The sequence below is a fragment of the Artemia franciscana genome, chromosome 2 (genome assembly GCF_032884065.1).
Source record: "Artemia franciscana chromosome 2, ASM3288406v1, whole genome shotgun sequence".
In the NCBI taxonomy this organism is placed as follows: domain Eukaryota; kingdom Metazoa; phylum Arthropoda; class Branchiopoda; order Anostraca; family Artemiidae; genus Artemia; species Artemia franciscana.
The window spans coordinates 55,247,479-55,269,243 of record NC_088864.1 but is presented as its reverse complement, the minus strand read 5'-3'; the positions used below and the strand labels follow the sequence as shown (position 1 = coordinate 55,269,243).

The following is a 21,765-nucleotide window of genomic DNA, read 5'->3' as shown; positions in this document are numbered from 1 at the left end:
CCTCAGCATGGTCTTACTGAAGGGGTATGGGGTAAAGGTTAACAGGTTACAAATGGTAAGAGGTTAAACTAGGATTTATTGCAGTTAGTATACATGAAAATGGACTTAAACGAAACACACAGTATTTCAAAGAAATTGAAGAATTAAATGAAGTTTTAAACGCGCGTGTAAAATTCAATGTAATGTTATTAATTTTCAAGGGTTGTTCATCTGTTCTGATATAAAACGGAAAATAATCGTCGAATTGTACCAGAACATTTCACAACTTTTAACCAATAGAAAACACTGAAAAGTCTCATTCATCTTTGCAAATAAGACTTAATACGTATATTTTTGAACCCATATTTTAAGACATATTTAAAACACATTTTAATAGTATTATAAGTGGTTGAATTCCGGTTCAAACTAAAGGTAAATTTGACTGTAGTATAGGTAGTAGGATTGCTAGATTGCATCAGAATCGACATTTCTTTGTGGTTCTTTTTTGAACATTTTGGCTTTTCACTTCGTTTTCTTTTTCTCTGTAAGTTCAACATATCGTACTATTTTGATTTCCTGTTCAATCCACACAATTCATATTAGTATGGCATTTTCATACCTGCGTCTGACATGTCTCCCATATCTGATAGTGACTCATCATCTTTTTCATTTGACATATTTCCAATTTTAATCTGTATATCATCCTCATTTTCATCACTTTCGTGACGTCGCTTTCTGCTCAAATCTCTCGGTTCATCCGGGGAATAACTCGCATCGGTATATGTATGGCTTGCTGACGGCTGTAACATACAGGAAATTTGGAATTATTGTGTTAAAATTTGTATTTTCATCTGTTATACTTATCAACAATGGTAGTCAAGGACTTAACCTTGATTACGTAACCTTGATAACCTTGAAGCTGAGGGTCGGGTCCTCAGATATATTATGGTTTTTATGGCTTTCCACTGTGTTGTCTCATAACTTGGTCACATAATATCACACAAAGAGAAAAAGTTTAGTTCCGCTTAATCGGTTCTTCAGTTTGAAATTTGGAGCCAACAAAGAAATAGACAAATTTTTGAGTTACAAGATTTTCTACAAGTAATCTCTTTTTTACTCTTTGGTTTACATGCTTCGCCGTTTTGACGTATTACGTATCAAGTCCATATTTTTGAAAGTTAGTCCTGCATTCCTCAAAAAATTTAATTGGTACGTTCCTGACTATAATATAATTATATTTTGTATAAAGTATTTTGAAGGGCGTACCCGTCAACCTGAGCTGGCATCGCCTGAAGTCTAGCTTACCCGGGGGGGGGGGAGGTAAAATTAGATTTTTGTTGTTGAAAAAAAAGTTAAAAGTCATAGCAGTTACAAAGTCTTATTATTTAATGAAAAAACTCGCGACTTTTCAGCATTCACTGTAATAAAAGCAAAATGGATTATTGAAATTACCAAATAAAAAGCCCGATTGTAATATTTATGTATATATTTTTTTTAAAGTAATAGATACTAGAGTGGGGTCCCAACTCTGCAGCAAAATACGCTGCGCTGAGGTGTTTTCTAAACACTAGACGTTTTTTTTTTTTTTAGAAGAGCTTCGGGGCTGGCCCTAATCAAGTTCCATACACTGGAGAAAAGGAGCATAAACTTATCCTCACTATATATCTCATACTATCTCATTCTTTGATTATTTCTCGATATCATCACTCAAAGAAGGACAGGGGTTCTCGAAAATATTGAGTGTAGGGGCAAGGATTTGCGACGTTTTTAATAAAATTACCAAAAATAAATGTCAAAATCGAAGGGGTCATTTCCTTCCATCCCCTTTATTGGTACCCCTGTGTTCAAACCCCTTGAGACCTGAATACTGTTTGTTCATATATTCTTGGTACTCTATAACACGTTGGTGTAACCAATTTAAGTATTAATCCTCATTTTTTGTCAAAGTTTTATGGTATGCTAAAAAAACAATAGTAGAATTTAGTATATGTAAACTGATTGACCTCTTAAGTTCTTTGACTGACATATTTGCCAGTAAATTGTCATGGAGACATCGAGTGGAAACTTGGAGCGTGTTTCTCTACTTGAAATACGGTAACATAGTTTGGTTTTTGGACCTCAACTCAATATATTGCAAAAAAAAAATCTAAAGTAGCACAAATAAACGTAGACATTAAAGTAAAACAAAGAAGAAATAGTCTCTCGACTTAAAATGTGGAAGAATAGTTTCGTTTTTAGTAATCTATTCCAAGGCAAACAGTTCTGGACTGAAGACTGTCTGCTCAATATTTCCAAAAAAAATGAGATAAACAAGGAAGTAAAAAGGAAATTCAGAACAACTAAGTATTTTTTTTTTAAATATTCTGCTCTTAAGTACAAGACTAGGATAAATGGAAACAGCATCCTTTTCCCCCAAGTTTAGTTTCTAGACAAAATAAATTAAAGAACTAATTTTCTGTGGCATCAAGAAAGAGGGGGGAAGGAGGGTGGCATTTGCCTCCATGATTTTGCCCCTCACACCTTCTTTGTTTGAAAAATAACTTTGTTGTATTTTACGGAATGAATAGCCTACCTCTTTTGGTTTTCGTTAAAAAAAATGCCCTTTTGAAAAATGGATTCCTCCCTCTTGAGGTTTCATGAATTGGCGCCTCCTGCTAATTCATTTTTGCTGGGAAAATATAGTTACACCTTGATCTTAGAAGTCTATCCTTCCGTAAGGAAGGACTCTTTCTTCGTGCAAAGAAACAAACTACTCTTTTATTCATCCATCCATCCCATAGATAGGGTTATTCGATTTTGCAAATGATTCCAGATTTAGAATAATTACTTTGGGGTTTTTGTCAGGTTTTTAAATTTATTTTCATCTAGCTGCATCGGGGGCTATTATTTATTTTCGTTCAAAAATTTCTTTTTTTTTTGGTATTTCCTCAGAACAATTGGAAAAATCAACAAATTTGCTTCCCTCTAGATTTTGGAAAATACATCCCAGCCTAAGTTTTCGTGAATTGACGCCGCTATTTTCATTTTGACGCCAATCGTCCACGTCGTATAGTTTCCCTTACGGCTTCGGGAGTTAAAGTTGGCACACTACCCTCCAATTTTATCTTGTATAGTATCATTGCTATCAAGGATGCCCTATCATTGCTTGAAAAAGAGGAAACTAAAAAAAAAAAAAAAAAAAAAAAAAAAAAAAAAAAAAAAAAAAAAAAAAAAAAAAAAAAAAAAAATCAGACCGAAAACCTTCTTTTTTTCTAACCCTATTCTCATTAAATAATTAGATTTTTCTTCTTAAATAATCTCTATATGTGTACTTAATTAATTCCAGGCCCTTTGGGGGGGGGGGGGGGGTTGGGGGTTTTAATCCCTCCCGAAATTTCTGATCAACTCGTAAAAACCTAACAAAATTGCACACAAACAAATTTTTTATGCGTTGTAAAAGTTTTTTTTTTTGTATGTTATAGTTGCCCCACCCAAAAAAGAGCAAACTAAAGAAGAAAAAAAAAGAAATTTTCAGACAGATCCTTTTTTTCTAACCCTATTCTCATTAAATAGTTGGATTTTTCTTTTGAAAAAATCTCAATATGTGTACTTAATTAATTCCAGGCCGTTTCGAGGGGGATTAGGGGGTTTGAACCTCCTCCCAAATTACGTTATATATCACAAAATATCACACAAAGAGAAAAAGTTTAGTTCCGCTTAATCGGTTCTTCAGTTTGAAATTTGGAGCCAACAAAGAAATAGACAAATTTTTGAGTTACAAGATTTTCTACAAGTAATTGACGCCACTATTTTCATTTTGACGCCAATCGTCCACGTCGTATGGAGTTTCCCTTACGGCTTCGGGAGTTAAAGTTGGCACTCTACCCTCCAATTTTATCTTGTATAGTATCATTGTAAAAACTTGTTCAACTTGTAAAAACCTAACAAAATTGCATATAAACAAATTTTGATGCGTTGTAAAAGTTTTTTTTTGTGTTTTACTCGCCCCCACCCAAACAAATATCCTGGATATAGCCCTGCCCTAATTACCAACGAAATTCACCCAGTCTTTCTTTGAGAAATTCTAGCTAAATCTTAGGCTTGAAAATTAAACTTTCTCAAAAGTAATTTGCTTTTTAGAGCAGATATGAAGAGGATATTGTTTTGTTTATACAATGGCAAAAAGACCGAGTACCGAGACCTCCCTTCCCAAAATATAGACAATATGCGAATTATTCTATAACTTCTTTGATTCTCCATAAGATTTATTCGATCCCCCTCCCATATAAGATCATACGCATGTCTCTTGGCTACCTCCAGGAACAGAATGCCCGTTAAAAAAGGTATATATGATGAGGAGGGCTGTGCCTTTATCTACCCCTTGGCCTTGAAAACTGTAATTTTTCTTACATTTTAATGTATTTTCCCTTTCAATTTACCTATTTTTTGCGTTTTTCAAAGTTATACTCCTCCTTCCCTAGAAAAAAAAAAAATCGATTCTTGTTAAGTGAACGAAACACAATCAAGTATTACGTTTGGGTTAGATCTCAGAAAACCGGTTTCATAGCGGCAAAACAAACGATGGGCAACGGAATGCATTGGACTTGTATTAGGCTATATATTTGCACGTTAGAGGGCGGAGATAGGTTAGGGGTGCTGTCTAGATACGTTACCCCCATCTCACCCCTAATGTGCAAATATATAGCCCAAACTATATTATAGTATCTGTATGATATACCCCCGACCTAATATGCTTCTAATATGTTTCTCGGAAGCTCAATCCTAATGAAATATACCTAAGTGTGACAAAAATATAATACTTTAGAAACAAGTTTGGGCTACATACTTGAACATTAGGGGGGAGGGTAAGTGTGACGGGTCTGCATGCCTTATTTGTTAGATAAAATTACCCTGCATAATATATAGTAAGAATTGTTTTCTTACTTTATCCCCACTCCAGCCCCCCTTAGTGTGCCAATATATAGCCCGAATTATATATTTCCATCTATTCTGTCACTTCTCTTTGTTTTGTCGCACGCTAAGCTGTAAGATACTAGCGAAAAACAATGGTTTTATAATGCGTCAATGAATGAACAAAGTCGGGGGTACCTATATTATTATATAAACTAAAGGTTATATGCAGGTTATATTTCACTAGCATTAACCGAACTTCACTTCTTGGGTGTATTTCGTTTAATTAACAACTACACAAAACCCATTATACTTCCCTGCTCTATATGGCCCTTCACCTGTCAAAGAGCAGGGGGAATAGTATAATGTACTACTATACGTCTTTCATCATGAATAAATCTTATCTTATTTTTCGAGCTATAAACGTCTGAAATCCTTCTTATTATTTTTTAAGTATTGATCTTGAAATTCTCATTATTTTTGTATTAGAAATTTTTTTTTAACTGTTCACTGTTTCAGTTTCTTATTTATATCCGTTTTTAATATATTTTTGTTTCAATTATAAATGTAAAGGCAGTGTAGTCGAGTAAATTATTTATGTAATTTTTTTATTCATTATTTATGTGAAATATCTTTGGAAACAATTAAGGAAGGAAACTACTAAAAAAATAATTTAAAACTTTAAGCATTTGTTTTTCTCGTCACAATCAAGTTTATTACAATAGAATTACCCATAAATACCATTCTCTGAATTCGTGGAATCATCCTAAGATTTTGTAATTACTTCCAATGACATTGTAAATTTTGGCTTTTGTATCTCTAAAGCTTCATTAAGATTATTTTTCTGTTTCTTAAAGAATTTACATTATTTGCGGTTCCTATGTTGCTAACCCGAGCTATTAAATTCTTATCTTGGTGCCAAAAATTTGATTAGCAAAAAGACAATGTATCGAGTGCCAAAGAAATCCCAGCTTTCGCAATTGTGACGTTAACCAGATAGAAATAGATATGGTTATAATTAATTTTGCGAAATTGTAACTAAAGTTTTTTATTTGTAAGAAACATTATATCTGGTTTGACTTTCAATTGAAGTTTACATACAATAAACACATACTTGAGCGGACACTGTAGGACTGATTTGTCCGAATAATGAGCTGCTTGATTGAAATTTTTTTTTTTTTTTTTTTTTTTTTTTTTTTTTTTTTTTTTTTTTTTTTTTTTTTTTTTTTTTTTTTTTTTTACATATTACATCAAGTATGTCTCAATCTATGTGTACAGGCTAGGTGATTTTAGGTGATGTTTTTCCGACTTGTAAAAACGTAACAAAAATGCAAATAAAGAAATTTTAGATGCGCTTTTTTGATAATATATAAAATCAATTTAAAAAATTATAGAGACAGAGAAAAAAAATAGAAAGATATTTCTTCCAACAAGTAGCCCAAATTTCTTTTCTATAATTTTTCCTCTTTCCAAAACTTTCATGATCCCAAGGCAAATATGATCCCTCTTTGAGTTGTACAGAGAGAACTGGCCAGGGAAGGATCTTGTAACACAATATTTTCATTCTGAGAGGGGGCAAATTTTACAATCAAAACATTATGTACATGCTAACAGTTCAATAAATAACAGTATACAATGTAACAGTTCAAAATAGTGATGAAACCTTTTAATTGACAGTGAAAAAGTATATAAATTTTTTTTACAGGATATTTCGAACACATATACAGTGTCCATCATCAGCAGTAAAACATATACTAATTACTTCTATATATTGAGTTTCGTTGAGTTTTACTGCTGAACTTTGTAATTTTGTAACTTTGAGAATGTAAATAAGTATTTACGGATTTAATCTAAAAAACGCAAAAAACGGAAATGCGTTGTTATGGCAAAACGTGTTTAAGGGTATAGGTCCTAGCCCCTACCCTTAGCAAGAGAAAATAACCCACAAAAATTTTGGGTTATAAATTATCATGATAGAAGGGGTCGTTTGTCAAAAGGTATTTTTTTTTATTTAAATTTTGACTTGGCGCCCAGGATAATTATGATCATATAGGCTAAGCTCCCGTTTCTTTTAATTTCTGTTAGAGACAAAAGATGGTTGAAAAATTTTTGAAAAAAAACTCCTGTTTATACATTCAGAGCCAAATAAGGTAACTAAAATAAGATTAAGCTAATTAATACAAGAGCAGATCCAGGGGGAGTCCCCCCAAGATTTTTCTGGCGCCCTCATTCCACTGTTTTCTTCTTTTTTAAATTAACTTATGAATTTGATCAATTATTGGTGCCCTTGTCACAATAGCCCCCAAGGTTTTGCTCCAGATTAGTGGCTTAATTTCATCAAAATTCCGGGTGAGGCAAAGTTGGAGCCAATTTTCCCAAATCAAGTGAAAATGAGAGCGAAAACTGAAAAATGAGCCATATTGGTCAGCTGATAAGTACATTGTCAAAATTGCAACCCTGGACATATTTTCAAAAAGGTCTAAACCTAGAAAAACTTAAAAAACGCATCAAAAATTGGCTTAAATGTATTTTTGTTACCTTTTTACGACTCAGATAAACATTTTGTGGGATGGTTGAATCCCTTAACCGCTCCCCCCTCCTCCCAGGATACGAACTAGGTTGCAACTGACAACATTTTTCCTGTCTTGCAAGGGAAAATGCCCTCATTTCTTGTTCTTTAATTTGTTCATGTAAAATGAGAAGCCCGAATTGACTCTCAGTCTCTCACGAAAAACATTGAGTGAAACTATCGAAAAAAAAATAATCTATGTAGTCTAGACGAGATTTTACGCACAAAAAATAGCAAAAGATATCTCCCCAAGCAAACACGAAAGTGATAAAAACGAGTAGGCTTGGTACATTCATGTCCGCTATAAAATCTTAATTGTTTCAAAAGACTTTAGTTTCTGGTTTTAATGGTAGAAACCCAAGGCGGCTACCGCAAAAACCAGTAATTTGATTGATCGACACATTATTCAAACATAGGTTTGCTGATGACATGAGATATGTCTGCTTTAATGAACCCCAAAGTAAGATCTTCGCTCTAGTTTGTAAACGCCGTCTTATCTTCTATTAATCTGTATCTTGTCTTATTTTCTATTTATCTTATCTATATCTTATCTTATCTTTCTATATCCTTCTATATCTTATCTTATCTTCTATTTAACAATTAGAAGCAAAAATAGTCACAAATGCCTTCAAACAATACATAATGTTATGATCTTTATTGGATTTTGTAAAACACATCGTTCAACATTTTCCAATTCATTTTGTTACTGACTCTAATAAGATAACTGGTATGTTTTTATAACTTTCTTGGAAAGAATCCTTTGACTTTTTCTGTTTTCGACATTGAATATATGATCAGTCAAATATATGATATTTTCTTAGAAGTATCGTCCTAAAGAAAGTTAATTGATAGTCATGGAGAAAATAACCATAGATGATATAATGCGATGACAGCGCATATGACACTAGTAGATAAACCTGTATCTGGACACTCTGGGGACTAGGCTGACATAAAATCCATAAAACTATCATAATCATTGTCTAAGATCATCACAAGCAAAATATTCAAAATTAAAAGTGAAATAGAGAGGCGAAAGTGTGAAAGACTCTCTAAGAAAAGTTTAAATTTGTTTTCAAAATTTATTTATCGCTTATCCAGGAATTCCAGTTTTTGACTGCTGTATTGAACCTGTCCATGACGTAACATAAACTCTACTTAGTACTACTTAGCGCTGTCTGCTTTAGGCCCAGGATTTGGTCCGTAAGATTGCATAACGTAAGTTAAAGTCTAATGTTACGCTAGTATGAAAGATTTTGCGGCGTAATATGAAAGAACCTTATTGCTGAGTTATAGACCTGAATTATGTGAAGAAAAAAGAGGACACATCAGCGCTACCCATGCGAAAACGTGATTTTCCTTGTTGTTCAAGGTGGGGGACTACAATCTTCTTGTGTAAGGTTATCGGCGATGCTGATTCTAATGGTGTAAATTTCGCTTCGACCCGACACCATTTTCGATGGGTTTCAGGCTATTTTCTGAAATTCCCATAAATTTGTTTTCGCAGAAAATTTTTACTGCTAGCACTAATCGAGACAATAGTTGCCACTGCTGAATCAGCTACAAATGTCAATTTTTCTCACCAACCTTCCAACTTTCTGCTCCAACCTTCCATCTTTTTTATTTTCAAAAGAGTATGCCTTAAACCTCAACTCTGATTGGCCAATCGCAATTTTTATGCTTGACAGCTGAAAGATGTTAAAACCGAAAAATTACGAACGGGAAACGTAATTGGCGATGTAGTTAGGCCTATTTTTGCTTTTATCAGCAAGTGTGACTATGACCTTGCCTCGTCATTAGGCCCCTGCTTGAGTTTACACCAAAACCAAAAGCTTGATCATGAAATCCCGTGAATTACTTCATTTAGAATTTCAAGCTCAGCTATTAAGCTTATTTTAGATTTTGACTTACAGTGAATTCAACATAACTATTACAATACTGACATTTTGTGTTTTTGAGAAACGAAAGATAGAATTTACCATTTGCTGCACAACGTGTCCGCTTCCAGCATATTCTGTTACAGAGTCTGGAGCTGCACTGTTTGAATTAGATTCATTTGTCGTTTTCTCAGTACTTGAGGTTACTATGGCTTGAGTTTGTTGGATCTCCTCCATCCTTTCCCTGTCTGCTCTGTGTTTGAGAGTCTGTATAACCATTTATCCTGAAACTATTAATATCGTGGACACTAACAATATACTATCATTAAGTCATTGAATTTTGGAGATTTCTTCTTATGACAGACACAAAAATACAAATAATGCCATCTATACTTGACAGAAAAGCAAAAAAGAAATAGTAACAAAAGATACACATTCCCGTTTCTATTCTTATCTGTGTCGGTAATATGTTATATCACAGAACAATCCGTATCGATATTGCGACTAATTGGTTTCAATCAGTACTCTTAATTCTCGAAAATCAGGGGCGCGGTGAATTTTTTTTCAGAATCTATGAGGAAGGTGAATTTTTTCAATTTTTTTCCGAGTTAATGCCAAATAAGGAAATTTTCAATGAAACATCCTGAAAAGGTATTTTTCAAAACAAGGGGATAGGTGAGAAAAAAAATCTAGAGAGCATAAGTCTCCCTCTCCCCATTTGACACCATTGGTCTAAGAGAAATTATGATTTATTACGGCAATTTATAGCTGACCAATCGTATGTTTTGCAACACGTGTAAAAAAGAGCATTTGTTGTCATAAACTTAGTAAAGCCATTTAAACCCACACATTCGAAAAAAATAAGAAAAACCAATATATACAGAGGAATAAATAGATTTATTGCAAAAAAGCCACAGGCCCTTGGCAACAAACAAAATAGTATACTTAATGCATAAATGAACATTTCAATAACGTATACAAAAAAATAATAACCACTAACATTCCACAATATATTAAGCACTCAACTTCCGCCCCTCCCTTGCAAATATTTCGCCATGGATAATTTACAATTTAATATGTTTTGCTATGGTTTTTATTGTCCCCCCACAATCATTTGATCCCATTATTGAAACTCAGTGGCGGTTTGTCCTCTCTTGTGCCTGGGGCTATATCTTGATTAGCCCCCTTCTCCTGCCTCTTTCCCTGTCCCCCACAGAATTTTCATGCCAATTTTTAACAAAATTTTCCTTTATTAACAAAATTGTTTTCAGCTTATTAATCAATTAACAAGTTATTTTTTAATTGTTTTCAATTTATTATTTAAATTATTTAGTTATTATGAATTATTTCAATTATTATTATTTTATTGTTTTTAATTTTCAATAAATTTTTATTAACTAGTAATAATTAGTTAATCATTTTCATATATTAACTGCACCCTGTACTTTATTTTAATAAAAATGAAATTTCAAAAATTACAAAATGATTTCAACGGTAAGGTTAACGATCAGAAATTTTTGCGCCCCCTAATATTTCTGCACCTGGGGCAAGTCCCCCCTCTGCTCCCCCTAAAACCATCTCTGTTCGAAACTAACTACTCATTGGCACCGGATCATTAGAAAATCATTTTTTTTTTCATATCCTGTAGTTAGGGACAAACAGTCACAAGGTGACATAGATCCTTGCCAGTTCCTCTATACATGAGGCATCAGCAAATACCACCCTCATTCTTCCTAAATATGTCCTTCTTTCTCCAAGTGCTAGAAAATTCCTCTTCCTGACATGTATGTACTCACAAGCTTGCAAATGTCATTTAAAGCCACAGACAACGAATAAAACTAAAACTTACAGATACTCGTACACAGGCAAAAAATAACATCTACATCGATAAATAAAACCTGTCTTGACAAGAAGTAACATTACTGACTGGAACTCATTTAAGAAGGGGACTGGGGGCGTCTTTTGCTGACTTTAAGAAATTGTGCAACAAGAATAACGCTCCTGGCAACGGGAGATTTTCATTGTTAAAGTTGTTGATCGTTTTAAAAGTTTCATTGTAAAAAAAGAAGAAAAAACGGTAAAACCACAAAAAAAAATTAGACAAATATATAAAAAAAAAAAACGAATACATTGTACATGCGTTCATTAAATTTCAATAATGCGGTGCAACTATATGCTTCCAGAAGAAATTTTAATTTATTGGCTCTTATTTTTACACATATTTCAAGTCCTGTCTTTCCAGTCTAACAACTAACTTAAATAGTCCTCAAAGGATAGTATTCACTATTTGCTATCTGGCGTACATTTCAGGGTGTTGCTAGCTCCAAGACATGTGGAGGATTTCCGTCACGCGTGGCACATTTCTGTCATACGTGGCACGCACTGCATGTTTTTCACGATTTGTGAAAGGGGGCACATCAATGCTCGATCCAAAAATTATTGATACTGTTGAGAGGTTTTCTCCATGAATACAGTCCAAGTGGTCTATGCCCTAATTATATTTAACTTTTTATTAATTTTATTTAACTTTTGATTAGCTAATTAACTTTTGGCTTGTGACTTGCTAAGTAATTAAAGTATGTTACTGCTCTTAATGATATGTGTTTGTGTGACAGTTTTGCCGGAGTAGGGAAATTGGATTATTTTTTTCGAAGTCTATTTCATGGAAATGGAAATACATCGTTAAATAAGTCTAAGAGGTGGTCTCCGCTTTGGTTATTTGCCTGTCCTGAACTCATATTGCAGCACGGGAGGGGGGAGGCTATATTTTTTTTTAATTTTGTTTACTTTGGAGAAGACAGCTTTGAAAGAATCGGCAGTCTTTTTGATCGGAAAAATGTTATATTTTAACGGTGCTAAAAATGTCGCACTTTTTCGTCTTTTAGGGACAGTAGGATGTCCCCCAGGGCTCTAAAAGTTTTTGTAAAAGGTTTTTTTTTCTTTAGGCACCCAAGAGACGGAAAGAAGAACTATGGTAATAAATTGTGGGTTATAAATTATCGTGATAGAAGGGGTTGTTTGTCAAAAGGTATGTTTTTTTTAATTTAAATTTTGACTTGGCGCCCAGGATAATTATGATCATATAAGCTCCCATTTCTTTTAATTTCTGTTAGAGACAAAAAAAAGGTTGAAAAATTTTTTACAAAAAAATAAAACTTCCGTATATACATTCAGAGCCAAATAAGGTAACTAAAATAAGATTAAGCTAATTAATACAAGAGCGGATCCAGGGGGAGTCCCCCCAAGAATTTTCTGGCGCCCTCATTCCACTGTTTTCTTCTTTTTTAAATTAACTTATGCATTTGATCAATTATTGGTGCCCTTGTCACAATAGCCATTTTTTTTTGCATCTTTTAGGGACAGTGGGATGTCCCCCAGGGCTCTAAAAGTTTTTGTAAAAGGTTTTTTTTTCTTTAGGCACCCAAGAGACGGAAAGAAGAACTATGGTAATAAAAGCTCCGATTTCTGTCCGTTTCTGCAAGTGAGAAAAGAGGATATAACGCAATTTGGGGAAAAATGAAAGACTTTTGAATGTCTCAGGAGCCGAAAGAGGTAACTGAAATAAGAATCAACTAATCGACTAAGCTTGCTTTTTTCAAGGGGGTGGAATGTAAATGGGAGTTTTCCTTAAAATGTCACATATTGTAAAATAACCACAGCCGATGCCACTCATTAAAAGACTATTTCGTTAATCAATGGTATTTCCAGTGCTGGTAACTAAAGGCATTAACGCTTGTACACTTATTCTAAAGCGAAAACGACTGTTTCAAATTCTCCCTCAAACAAGGCCAATGCAATTGCACCCTTGCACACCTCAAGCCATGCTCTATTGGGGCAAGCTCACCTTCACTCCCTTTAGTCTCGCGGAGTGGTATCCATGATCCTTGAATCCCAGAGCCACTCTAGTCCCCAATATGACTATTTTTCACTACGACTTCATACGTAGAAAATATACATCGAGATTTCAAGAGCATGTTGGCATATTGCTTGCAAAATCGATGCTACATTAGTGCAGTCGCAGTGCAAGACTTTGGCTCACAGTGGTCACAGTGGCACTTTGGCTCACAGTGGTCACAGTGGCACTTTGGCTCACAGTGGTGCACTTTGGCTCACAGTGGTCACAGTGGCACTTTGACTCACAGTGGTGCACTTTGGCTCACAGACTTTGGCTCACAGTGGTCACAGTGCAAGACTTCGAAAACGACTGTTCATCCCAACTGCATAATTTTGAATTTATTGGTTTTATTTACTTACATTTACTGACAACGTTGCATTTTGCAAGTTGGGTTTGCGCACTTTGGTCCCTTGATGAATATAATCCCTTTAGCGAATTTGAATTGATTCGATTTTATTGTCAATTTGGCCCTCAATTCGTAACATTTTAACAATCATAAGATCATTAGGACGAATAATAGTATGATGGGATTTCGAAATTTAGGAAGTAAAGTTGTACTTTAGCCCAACTTCTAGCACGACATCATCATTCAGCAATAGCTAGGAACTAAATCTGATGTGAGGACTCTATTTCTGCCGGGGTTCTCATTTTTCTGAAATAATCATTTTTAACCATCAGATCGGATAGGGCTGAATATGGATATTATCTAACATGAAAACTCTTTTCAGGGTTATTTTACTGACAAGGGAGGGCTGAGGGTGGTAGCCGCTAAAAAAAAAAGTCGGTCGTGATTTAGTTTGGCTTCTGGGATTTTATCTAAAAAGACTATGTAATATAAGTAACCTGATTGTAAAAATAATTATATTTAATAATTTTAAATATTTTTATGCTTTGATCAGCTCGGAATTATCCCAATCATAGGTTCCGGATCTAAATTTTTTCCGAAGTCACCATTTTTAACTCCATCAATGCGCTATAATTAATAATTACAGACGATGAACAACAAATTCAAGTTTTTTTGCCGGTAGGGAGGGGGAGGCAGAGCATAGTAGCCATACAAAACCCTGTCCTAGGAAGTAGCTGTAGTGTCCCCCCCCCCCCCCTGTAAAGTTGGTGCTTATGGTCACTAGGTTTTGTAGTTGTTAGGTATAGGACAACTAGGATATCAGCTGATTGAAGACCAATCATATTCAACAAAACTTGTTTTACTAAATTCAATTAATCGCTCCTATTTTAAATTAAATAAATAAAAATCAAAATTAAGTTTAGTAAAAGTTGTTTGAATTAAAAGTCAAGTTAAATCAATTATTGTTATGTTGTATAAGGTGTAGATGATTCTAAATCTAGTTAAAGTATTAGCCTCCAGACACGTACACAACAAATCATTTCAGGGGTGGGGCAAGGTTTCAGAGGAGGCCAAAAACTTGAGCAAAGTGGCCAATTATATTTAAAATATACGAACATGTAGGAAAATCATTTCAACTCAGTATTTTGAGGGGGTTCACCCAACTTGTGTCACTGTGAACTACCCTAGAATAATCGAACAAAAGGAGCACTGGAGATAAAACAAAGTTCCACTATTCCAATGGGATTGAGGAATGAATAATCAAAAGCTTGACACACTGGTTACGAAAAAAGAAATTGTGCGTTGGGGGGGGGGGTTACTTTTGTAACAGTCGAACGAAAATTTTTAGGAGGGGGGGCTTCAAACCGTGTATCTCCCTTGGTTACGGCTCTTTGTAAAAGGAAGAAGAAAGGCAAAGTATGAGTGAGTTATATGGAGTTATAAGAAATAATTGGAAATAGTCTCTTATTGGAAATAAAGTCACTTTTTGCGGGGCGGGGTATCTTTTAGACTTTCGAGTACGTACATCTATCTATTTTCTCTTTATTTCTCCTTTGTACACATTGAAAGTTAATTCTGGCATCATGTTACTATTAATTAAGTTAACATTTTGAATACTCAAACATACCCAGGATTTAGCACGAGGTTCGTAAAAGCCAAATTAGACAAGTCTATAGAAAATAGACAAAGGAAAAAATTAAGTGAAAAAACATATTTTCAAGAGAAAGAAGCTTTTAAAAAGACTATTTAGAATTCAGCGGCCATTTTTTTATGATACTGACCCTTAATTTTAAAGAACATTGGTGCGAACATAATAAGTTAAAAATTGATCTTGTCCATTTAATTGTGAATTCCAAACAAGACAAGATTAAAACTATCTATTTGACATTTGAAATGACAATGTATCTCAATTCGTTTAATTCAATTCGTTTATTAACAAAAAAAAAAAAAACAAATCACACACTATAAACTAACTACACCCTAAGAGAGCACTGCCCGTAACGGGTGACAGTATTCATTCAATCATCAAGAATATAATTATAAGGTAAGAAGAGAAAAGAAGAAGAAGGGAAAAGAAAAGAAAACAAACGTAAGAAACAGCATCCCATGGATTATCAGGAGTGTCATAATCAAGCTAATAAAAAATAAACTCACGCATATCCTAATTGCTAAATATAATCAACTACAACGATAAGATTAAAAATAATCGTGGTAGATATTATTAGACACAACACTACCTGTATTTACCCCTCTTGCACTAGAAATATGTATTGATTATTTTATTTTCTGCTTGTTATATTGATTATTATATAACCTGATTATTATGTTTTCTGCTTATTATAATGATTATTATATAACCTGATTATTATACTTTCTGCTTATTATATTTTATTAGATAACCTGATTATTATGTTTTCTGCTTGTTCGACTTTTTATCGTAGCCAACTTGGGCTTCCACACTCTTCCACGTAGTATATAAAATATTCTCTTTTTGGTAGCACACTTGGGCTAATAACAAAAGAATAGTACCATTCGATTACCCAATCAACACTGATTCCAAATATAATGATCACGACAACTGCACCTCCCTCCTCCCAATGAGGCCAGATACGACTTTAGGCAGTATACAGAACTTTTGCCAATTTTTTTGTAGTAATTGTTTCTCATCAACAGTTGGGTTATACAGCGGTACCAGTGCAAGGAAATATTGCATAGGGAGGGGGTGTATTCTCAAAATCCATGGGAGGGTGTATTTCTTATACTCTAGGGGTAGTCATTTTTTTCAGTTAAAATATCAGAAAAGAGTTTTTCAATGAAAATGCCAGAAAAGGTATTTTTCAAATTCTATGGGGGTATCTAGGGGAGGGATAATACTACTCTCCCAAATTGACACCATTGGGTCGATAATGCAAAATAAAATCGGATTAAAAAAATCCTGGGAAGCTTCGTATATAGCCTAGGGCTACAAGATGCCCCATAAGGAGGAGAAGCTGGAACATGATAATGCAATAAGGCTTGGGATGTAATAAGGGTCCTAATAAGACATAAAGCAAAGGGGAGGGATGGGGGTCAGTGATTTTGACAAATATTAATTCCAAAATAGTGTTTTAATCGGCATATTTTGTTTTCTGTTAACCTCTCAAATAACTTATTTGGAACATATATGCCATTCCATGCCAAAAGGATTATATGATAAAATTTGTTTGTAGTTGTCTTTGCAACTTATTTCCTTATGGATTTTTTTTTATTTTGTAAATCACTTCCTCATTTTTTAATTGCCGTTATGCTGATAACCACTAGGTGAATAAAGCCAGTTTTAGGGGTATAAGAAACTGCCACAACTAACTTTAAGAAAATACCTAAATTTCTTAGAAGAAATCATACGGGCTTATCTATCCTCGTCTGCATATATATTCCTAAGAATAACCACAGTATGCATAAACACAGTATCCAAACCACGTTCCAACTCCCAGAGTCACTCCCTTTCAATTTCTACAAAAATTAGGCAAGAATCAGCTTAAATGATTGCTCCTAAATTTGTCATTAACAGTACAAATATATTTCTTACTTGATTTCCTCTGCTCCTACAATTTTCTTATTCTTTTAGGGAAGAAAAAGAAGAGTAAAAACCGGCCGCAACTAACTTCACCGTGAGGAACCACAAACCGAACTGATGCAAAACTGGAGGAACCACATATAAACAGAACAACGTGGATGCCAAAATTCTGCACAGAAAATTTGGGAGTTCTTGCGCTTCTAGGCCATTTCCTCAGCCTAGTAACTAAAGAACAGAAGCAGAAAGAGGTATGTAATTCGCCTGCTTAAATAATAATGGGATGGAGGTGTAAATAAATAATGATATATTGAATATATAATTCTAAGTAACAATAAGCAAAAGTAACTAAAAAATAGAAGCAGAAAGGGGTATGTAATTCGCCTGTTTAAATAAGAATGGCAAGGAGGTATAAATAAATAATAATATATTCAATATATAATTCTAAGTAACAATAAGCAAAAGTAATTAAAGAATAGAAGCAGAAAGGGGTAGGTAATTTGCCTGCTTAAATAAGGATGGGAAGGAGGTATAAATAAATATGTAATTCGCTTGACTAAATAAGGATGGGAAGGAGGTATAAATAAATAACAATATATTCAATGTATAATTCTAAGTAACAATAAGCAAAAGTAATTAAAGAGTAGAAGCAGAAAGGAGTATGTAATTCGCCTGCTTAAGTAAGGATGGGAAGGAGGTATAAATAAATAATAATATACTGAATATATAATTCTAAGTAACAATAAGCAAAAGTAACTGAAGAATAGAAACAGAAAGAGGTGTGTAATTCGCTTTCTTAGATAAGGATGGGAAGAAGGTATAAATAAATAATAATATATAATTCTAAGTAACAATGAGCAAAAGTAACTAAAGTAAGTAAAAAATAGAAGCAGAAAGGGGTATAAAATTCGTCTGCTTAAATAAGGATGGGAAGGAGGTATAAATAAATAATAATATGTTGAATATATAATTCTAAGTAACAATAAGCAAAAGTAACTAAAAAATAGAAACAGAAAGAGGTATATAATTCGCCTGCTTAAATAAGGATGGGAAGGAGGTATAAACAAATAATAATATGTTGAATATATAATTCTAAATAACAATAAGTAAAAGTAACCAAAGAATAGATGTAGAAAGGGGTATGTAATTCGCCTGCTTAGACAAGGATAGGAAGGATGTATAAATAAATAATAACATATTAAATATATAATTTTAAGTAACAATAAGCAAAAGTAACAGAGCTACTTTTAGATGATTTTTAAAACTACTTTCTGTCAGGTTTTTAAATGCCACTTATTATGAAAAGCTTAGGATGAAATACGGTATAAATAATTATTTTTTGTTTCTTAGTATGGGGATGAAAATAATAAATAATAATAATTGGTTTGGGTTTGGTTTGGGAGGAAAGGGGGTATTTGGTTTCTTTTACCAGTTAATATGGGAAAGGAGGTATGAGTAAATAGTAATACGTTTTGCTTTTAAATGTGGAAATTGCAACAAAGAGCATAAAATAAGAGCAATAGGGGGGGGGGTAGATATGGAAAGATTTGATTTTTCGTAACAATAAAACTTTGGAAGGTGGTATGAATAAATAGTAAAATTTTTGGCGGCATCAATAAAAATAGAATATCAATACTAAGGATAAAAAGAATAGTATTTGTATAGTTCAAATGGAAAGAGACGTTTGACTGCTAATGTTTATTAAAATTTGGAAAATCATTAATTTTTGCTCCTTAGTATGGGGATGAAAATCAATAAATTAATAAAAATTGGTAGACGCAAAATTAATCAATTTTTAATTAAATTGACTAATTTTTGCAAATTAATTTGTCAACGGGTACAAATAGAAAGATTTATTTAATTGTTGATACTTGTGAAAAGTTGGAAAGGATGTGTGGGTAAATGGTATTTTTTTTTACATTTGAATGCAGAAAAAATATTAGAAACAAAATAAAAATAATCGAAGTTTAGAAGTAGAGAGACGTATTTAGTTATTTTTTATTGTTAAGACGTTGAAGCAGGTATGAGTAAAGAGTAATTTTTTGCTTGAAAATTAAAATAATAACCAACAACTGAAGTTATATTGATGGAAGTGTAGTTTAACTGCTTTTTAGAGGTTAGAAAGGAGGCATTAGTTAAGAATGATTTCTCAAACTTCTAAATGGAAAGTAGAATTAAGATACTCCTAGTTGTCATAACTCAAGACGGAAATATTTATCTTTTCTATTTATATTGAAATATTTATCTCTACTATTTTAAATATTTTGCCAAACGCAATCTTTGCTCAGTTAAATTTTAGATACGAAAATAATGACAACTCGATGTAAATGATAATAATAACAAAAACTTAGAGTTATTTATTTGCTCTTATTACGCTAAAGTTTGGAGGGAACACAAACATTTTATTGTCAGACTTTAGTTCCTCTTGATCCTCCAGAGGCGCTTGGAGCGTCCAAGAAGACGTGCCAGTCCAGCCTCAGGTGTGCCCTTGCCCACAGGTCTTCCCATCCAAGTTTCAAAGATGCTTGAAAATTTTGGAGGTCGGTGGTGTAGCTACATGAGGGTATTTCTTGGTAGGCCTCATTGTCTGAAGCCGACTAGCTGCCCTTGGAGAACCGCTTCAGGAAGCCGAGTCTCAGGCATTCAGATGGTGTCATCTAGGTACCTCCACTTGCGGTATTTTATCACGTCTACGATTAATGATTCCGACGTAAGCTCTCCCTTGATCGTGTTCGTGACTCGCTTTGTCCAGTGAAGGCTTGAGATGTGACACAGGGAAAAGTTCCCGAATCCCAGTAATATTTTCTTTAATTGTTGATTCAAGTGCCAGCTTTCTGAACCGTAAAAAAGGATTGAGTTTAAACATTGCTAATGAACAATCTCATCTAAATTGTCAGACATTATGTATAAAATGTTTCTTCTTTCTAAGGAACACCGCAATTAAAGAATTAAGGACGGGCTCAAAGCAATGTGAATTTGGAGGAACCTTGTCCCTTGCCTTGAATGCTGTTTAATTTGTGTAGCATTTACTGATATTTTTATGGATTTATCACCACCACCCCGCCAGAGGGTGACCACCCCATCGACTCAGGCGGAGTTGTTGTGGAATTTTGTGCACTTTATATTTGCTCAGCAAATCTGTCGAGTAAGATAAGGTCATCTTGAAACATAAATGTTGCATAAATTCTAGGACAAAAATTCACCAAAATCCTCGGTCTGACAGTGGCTCAAAGTCATTTTAGTCTTGGAAACTATTTTTCTTCATTCTGATTAAATTGGACAGAATGAAGCAAAATATAGTTATTTAGTTTTACGAGTTTCAACATTTTTTACGAGTAGAAACTCTGTCTTTGGTTTCTGTTTGAAGGAAAGTCTACGACCTGGTTCATAAGAGCCTAACACGTGAATTGCTTTGTTCCAAACTAGCTGAATAGGTTGGACATTTTTTTAGCAGTTATGGTTTAGGCTAGACCACCTCAGTATTTGGTTACTACCTAAATCACATAGTTGCTAATGTCAAAATTGCCTTGTAAATATTATTAAGGAGAATCGTATTTGTCGACATTAGGTGTGGCCTTGTCGTGGCTCATGGGTCTCATTTGTATAGGTTTATGAATATTAAGAGAAACGGCTTAGGTTTGTACACCTCAGTTTTACGGTAGGACTGAAATGGTATAGTTGCTGATGTTGAAAACACTTTTAACTATTATAGGGAATAAAGAAATCTGGGTGCTTCGGGGTTGGTCTAACTGTAGCGCATAGGTCACATCTAGCTCCTTGACTTGATAAATATCTTATGAAAAAAAGTTGAAGGAGCTACTTTTTTTTATCACACTTGGTACGAAAGGCAAGCAAGAAAAATCAAAAGACATCTTGGATGGGAGAGGGGAGAGGCTGCTTTAATTTAGCATAGAATATGCAAATAATATGATAATTATTGACATTATGTTTGAGGCAACGATTGAGATTTCGTGGGAAGCCAGGTTTACTTAAATTACACCATACCAAATGGCTTGAACACTTCTAATAACATTTCTACTGACAACAGTTCATTACTGCATCAAGTTGCTCGAGGTCAACACAGCCGCACACGCTCCTCTTCCACCTTTGTCTATTCAAAGCTTTCTGGCCGCTTTCCACTAAGTTCCCGAAATATCGAGAATGCTCCTCCCCAAATTGGCTTATTTGACCGAGTGCTTTTTCAATATTGAACTAGTCTATTACTTTGTTGTTGTTTTTTTCATTGTGCTACTTTCTATGAACTATGTTAGCCAAATTAATTAATTTAATTCCCTTACAACCAAAACAAAAATAAAATTATAGTAACAAAAAGAAAAATGAAAAAAATACGTAAACAACGAAAAAAAAGGAGAAGGCAATATTTAGGGATAGACGCGCTTAAGCCATACCTGTGAGTTCCCTATGCCATACCCTTAAATCTAAAACTATTTTAGAAAGACATTTTTTAATCGTAAGAAACCAGTTTTGCGTTCAGGACGGAAGAAATTCAATTTTCATTAAAATTTAATGTGCATTATCCCAAAGTGTCGATAATGTTCAACTACTGTTCAGCAGAGGTAAGCTAGAGGCCCCTTCTGTCTTTCTAATATACATTCTCATATGAATGTTTCTTTTTTTGTTCTCACGTAAAACATTAAA

At 33.8% G+C, this 21,765-nt stretch overlaps 1 protein-coding gene across 1 annotated transcript in view; it reads right to left on the bottom strand.

The window, feature by feature from the left end:
• LOC136043792 (uncharacterized) overlaps positions 1-17,255 on the bottom strand; it is a 31,060-nt gene extending 13,805 nt beyond the window's left edge. Inside the window, exons 1-3 of the mRNA XM_065728711.1 lie at positions 17,122-17,255; positions 9,415-9,602; positions 599-779 (exon numbers count right to left, since the gene is read on the bottom strand). Coding sequence (XP_065584783.1) covers positions 599-779; positions 9,415-9,591 — 358 coding nt within the window. The 5' untranslated portion in view covers positions 9,592-9,602; positions 17,122-17,255. The remainder of the gene's footprint in view (positions 1-598; positions 780-9,414; positions 9,603-17,121) is intronic.
• Positions 17,256-21,765: the final 4,510 nt, after the last annotated feature.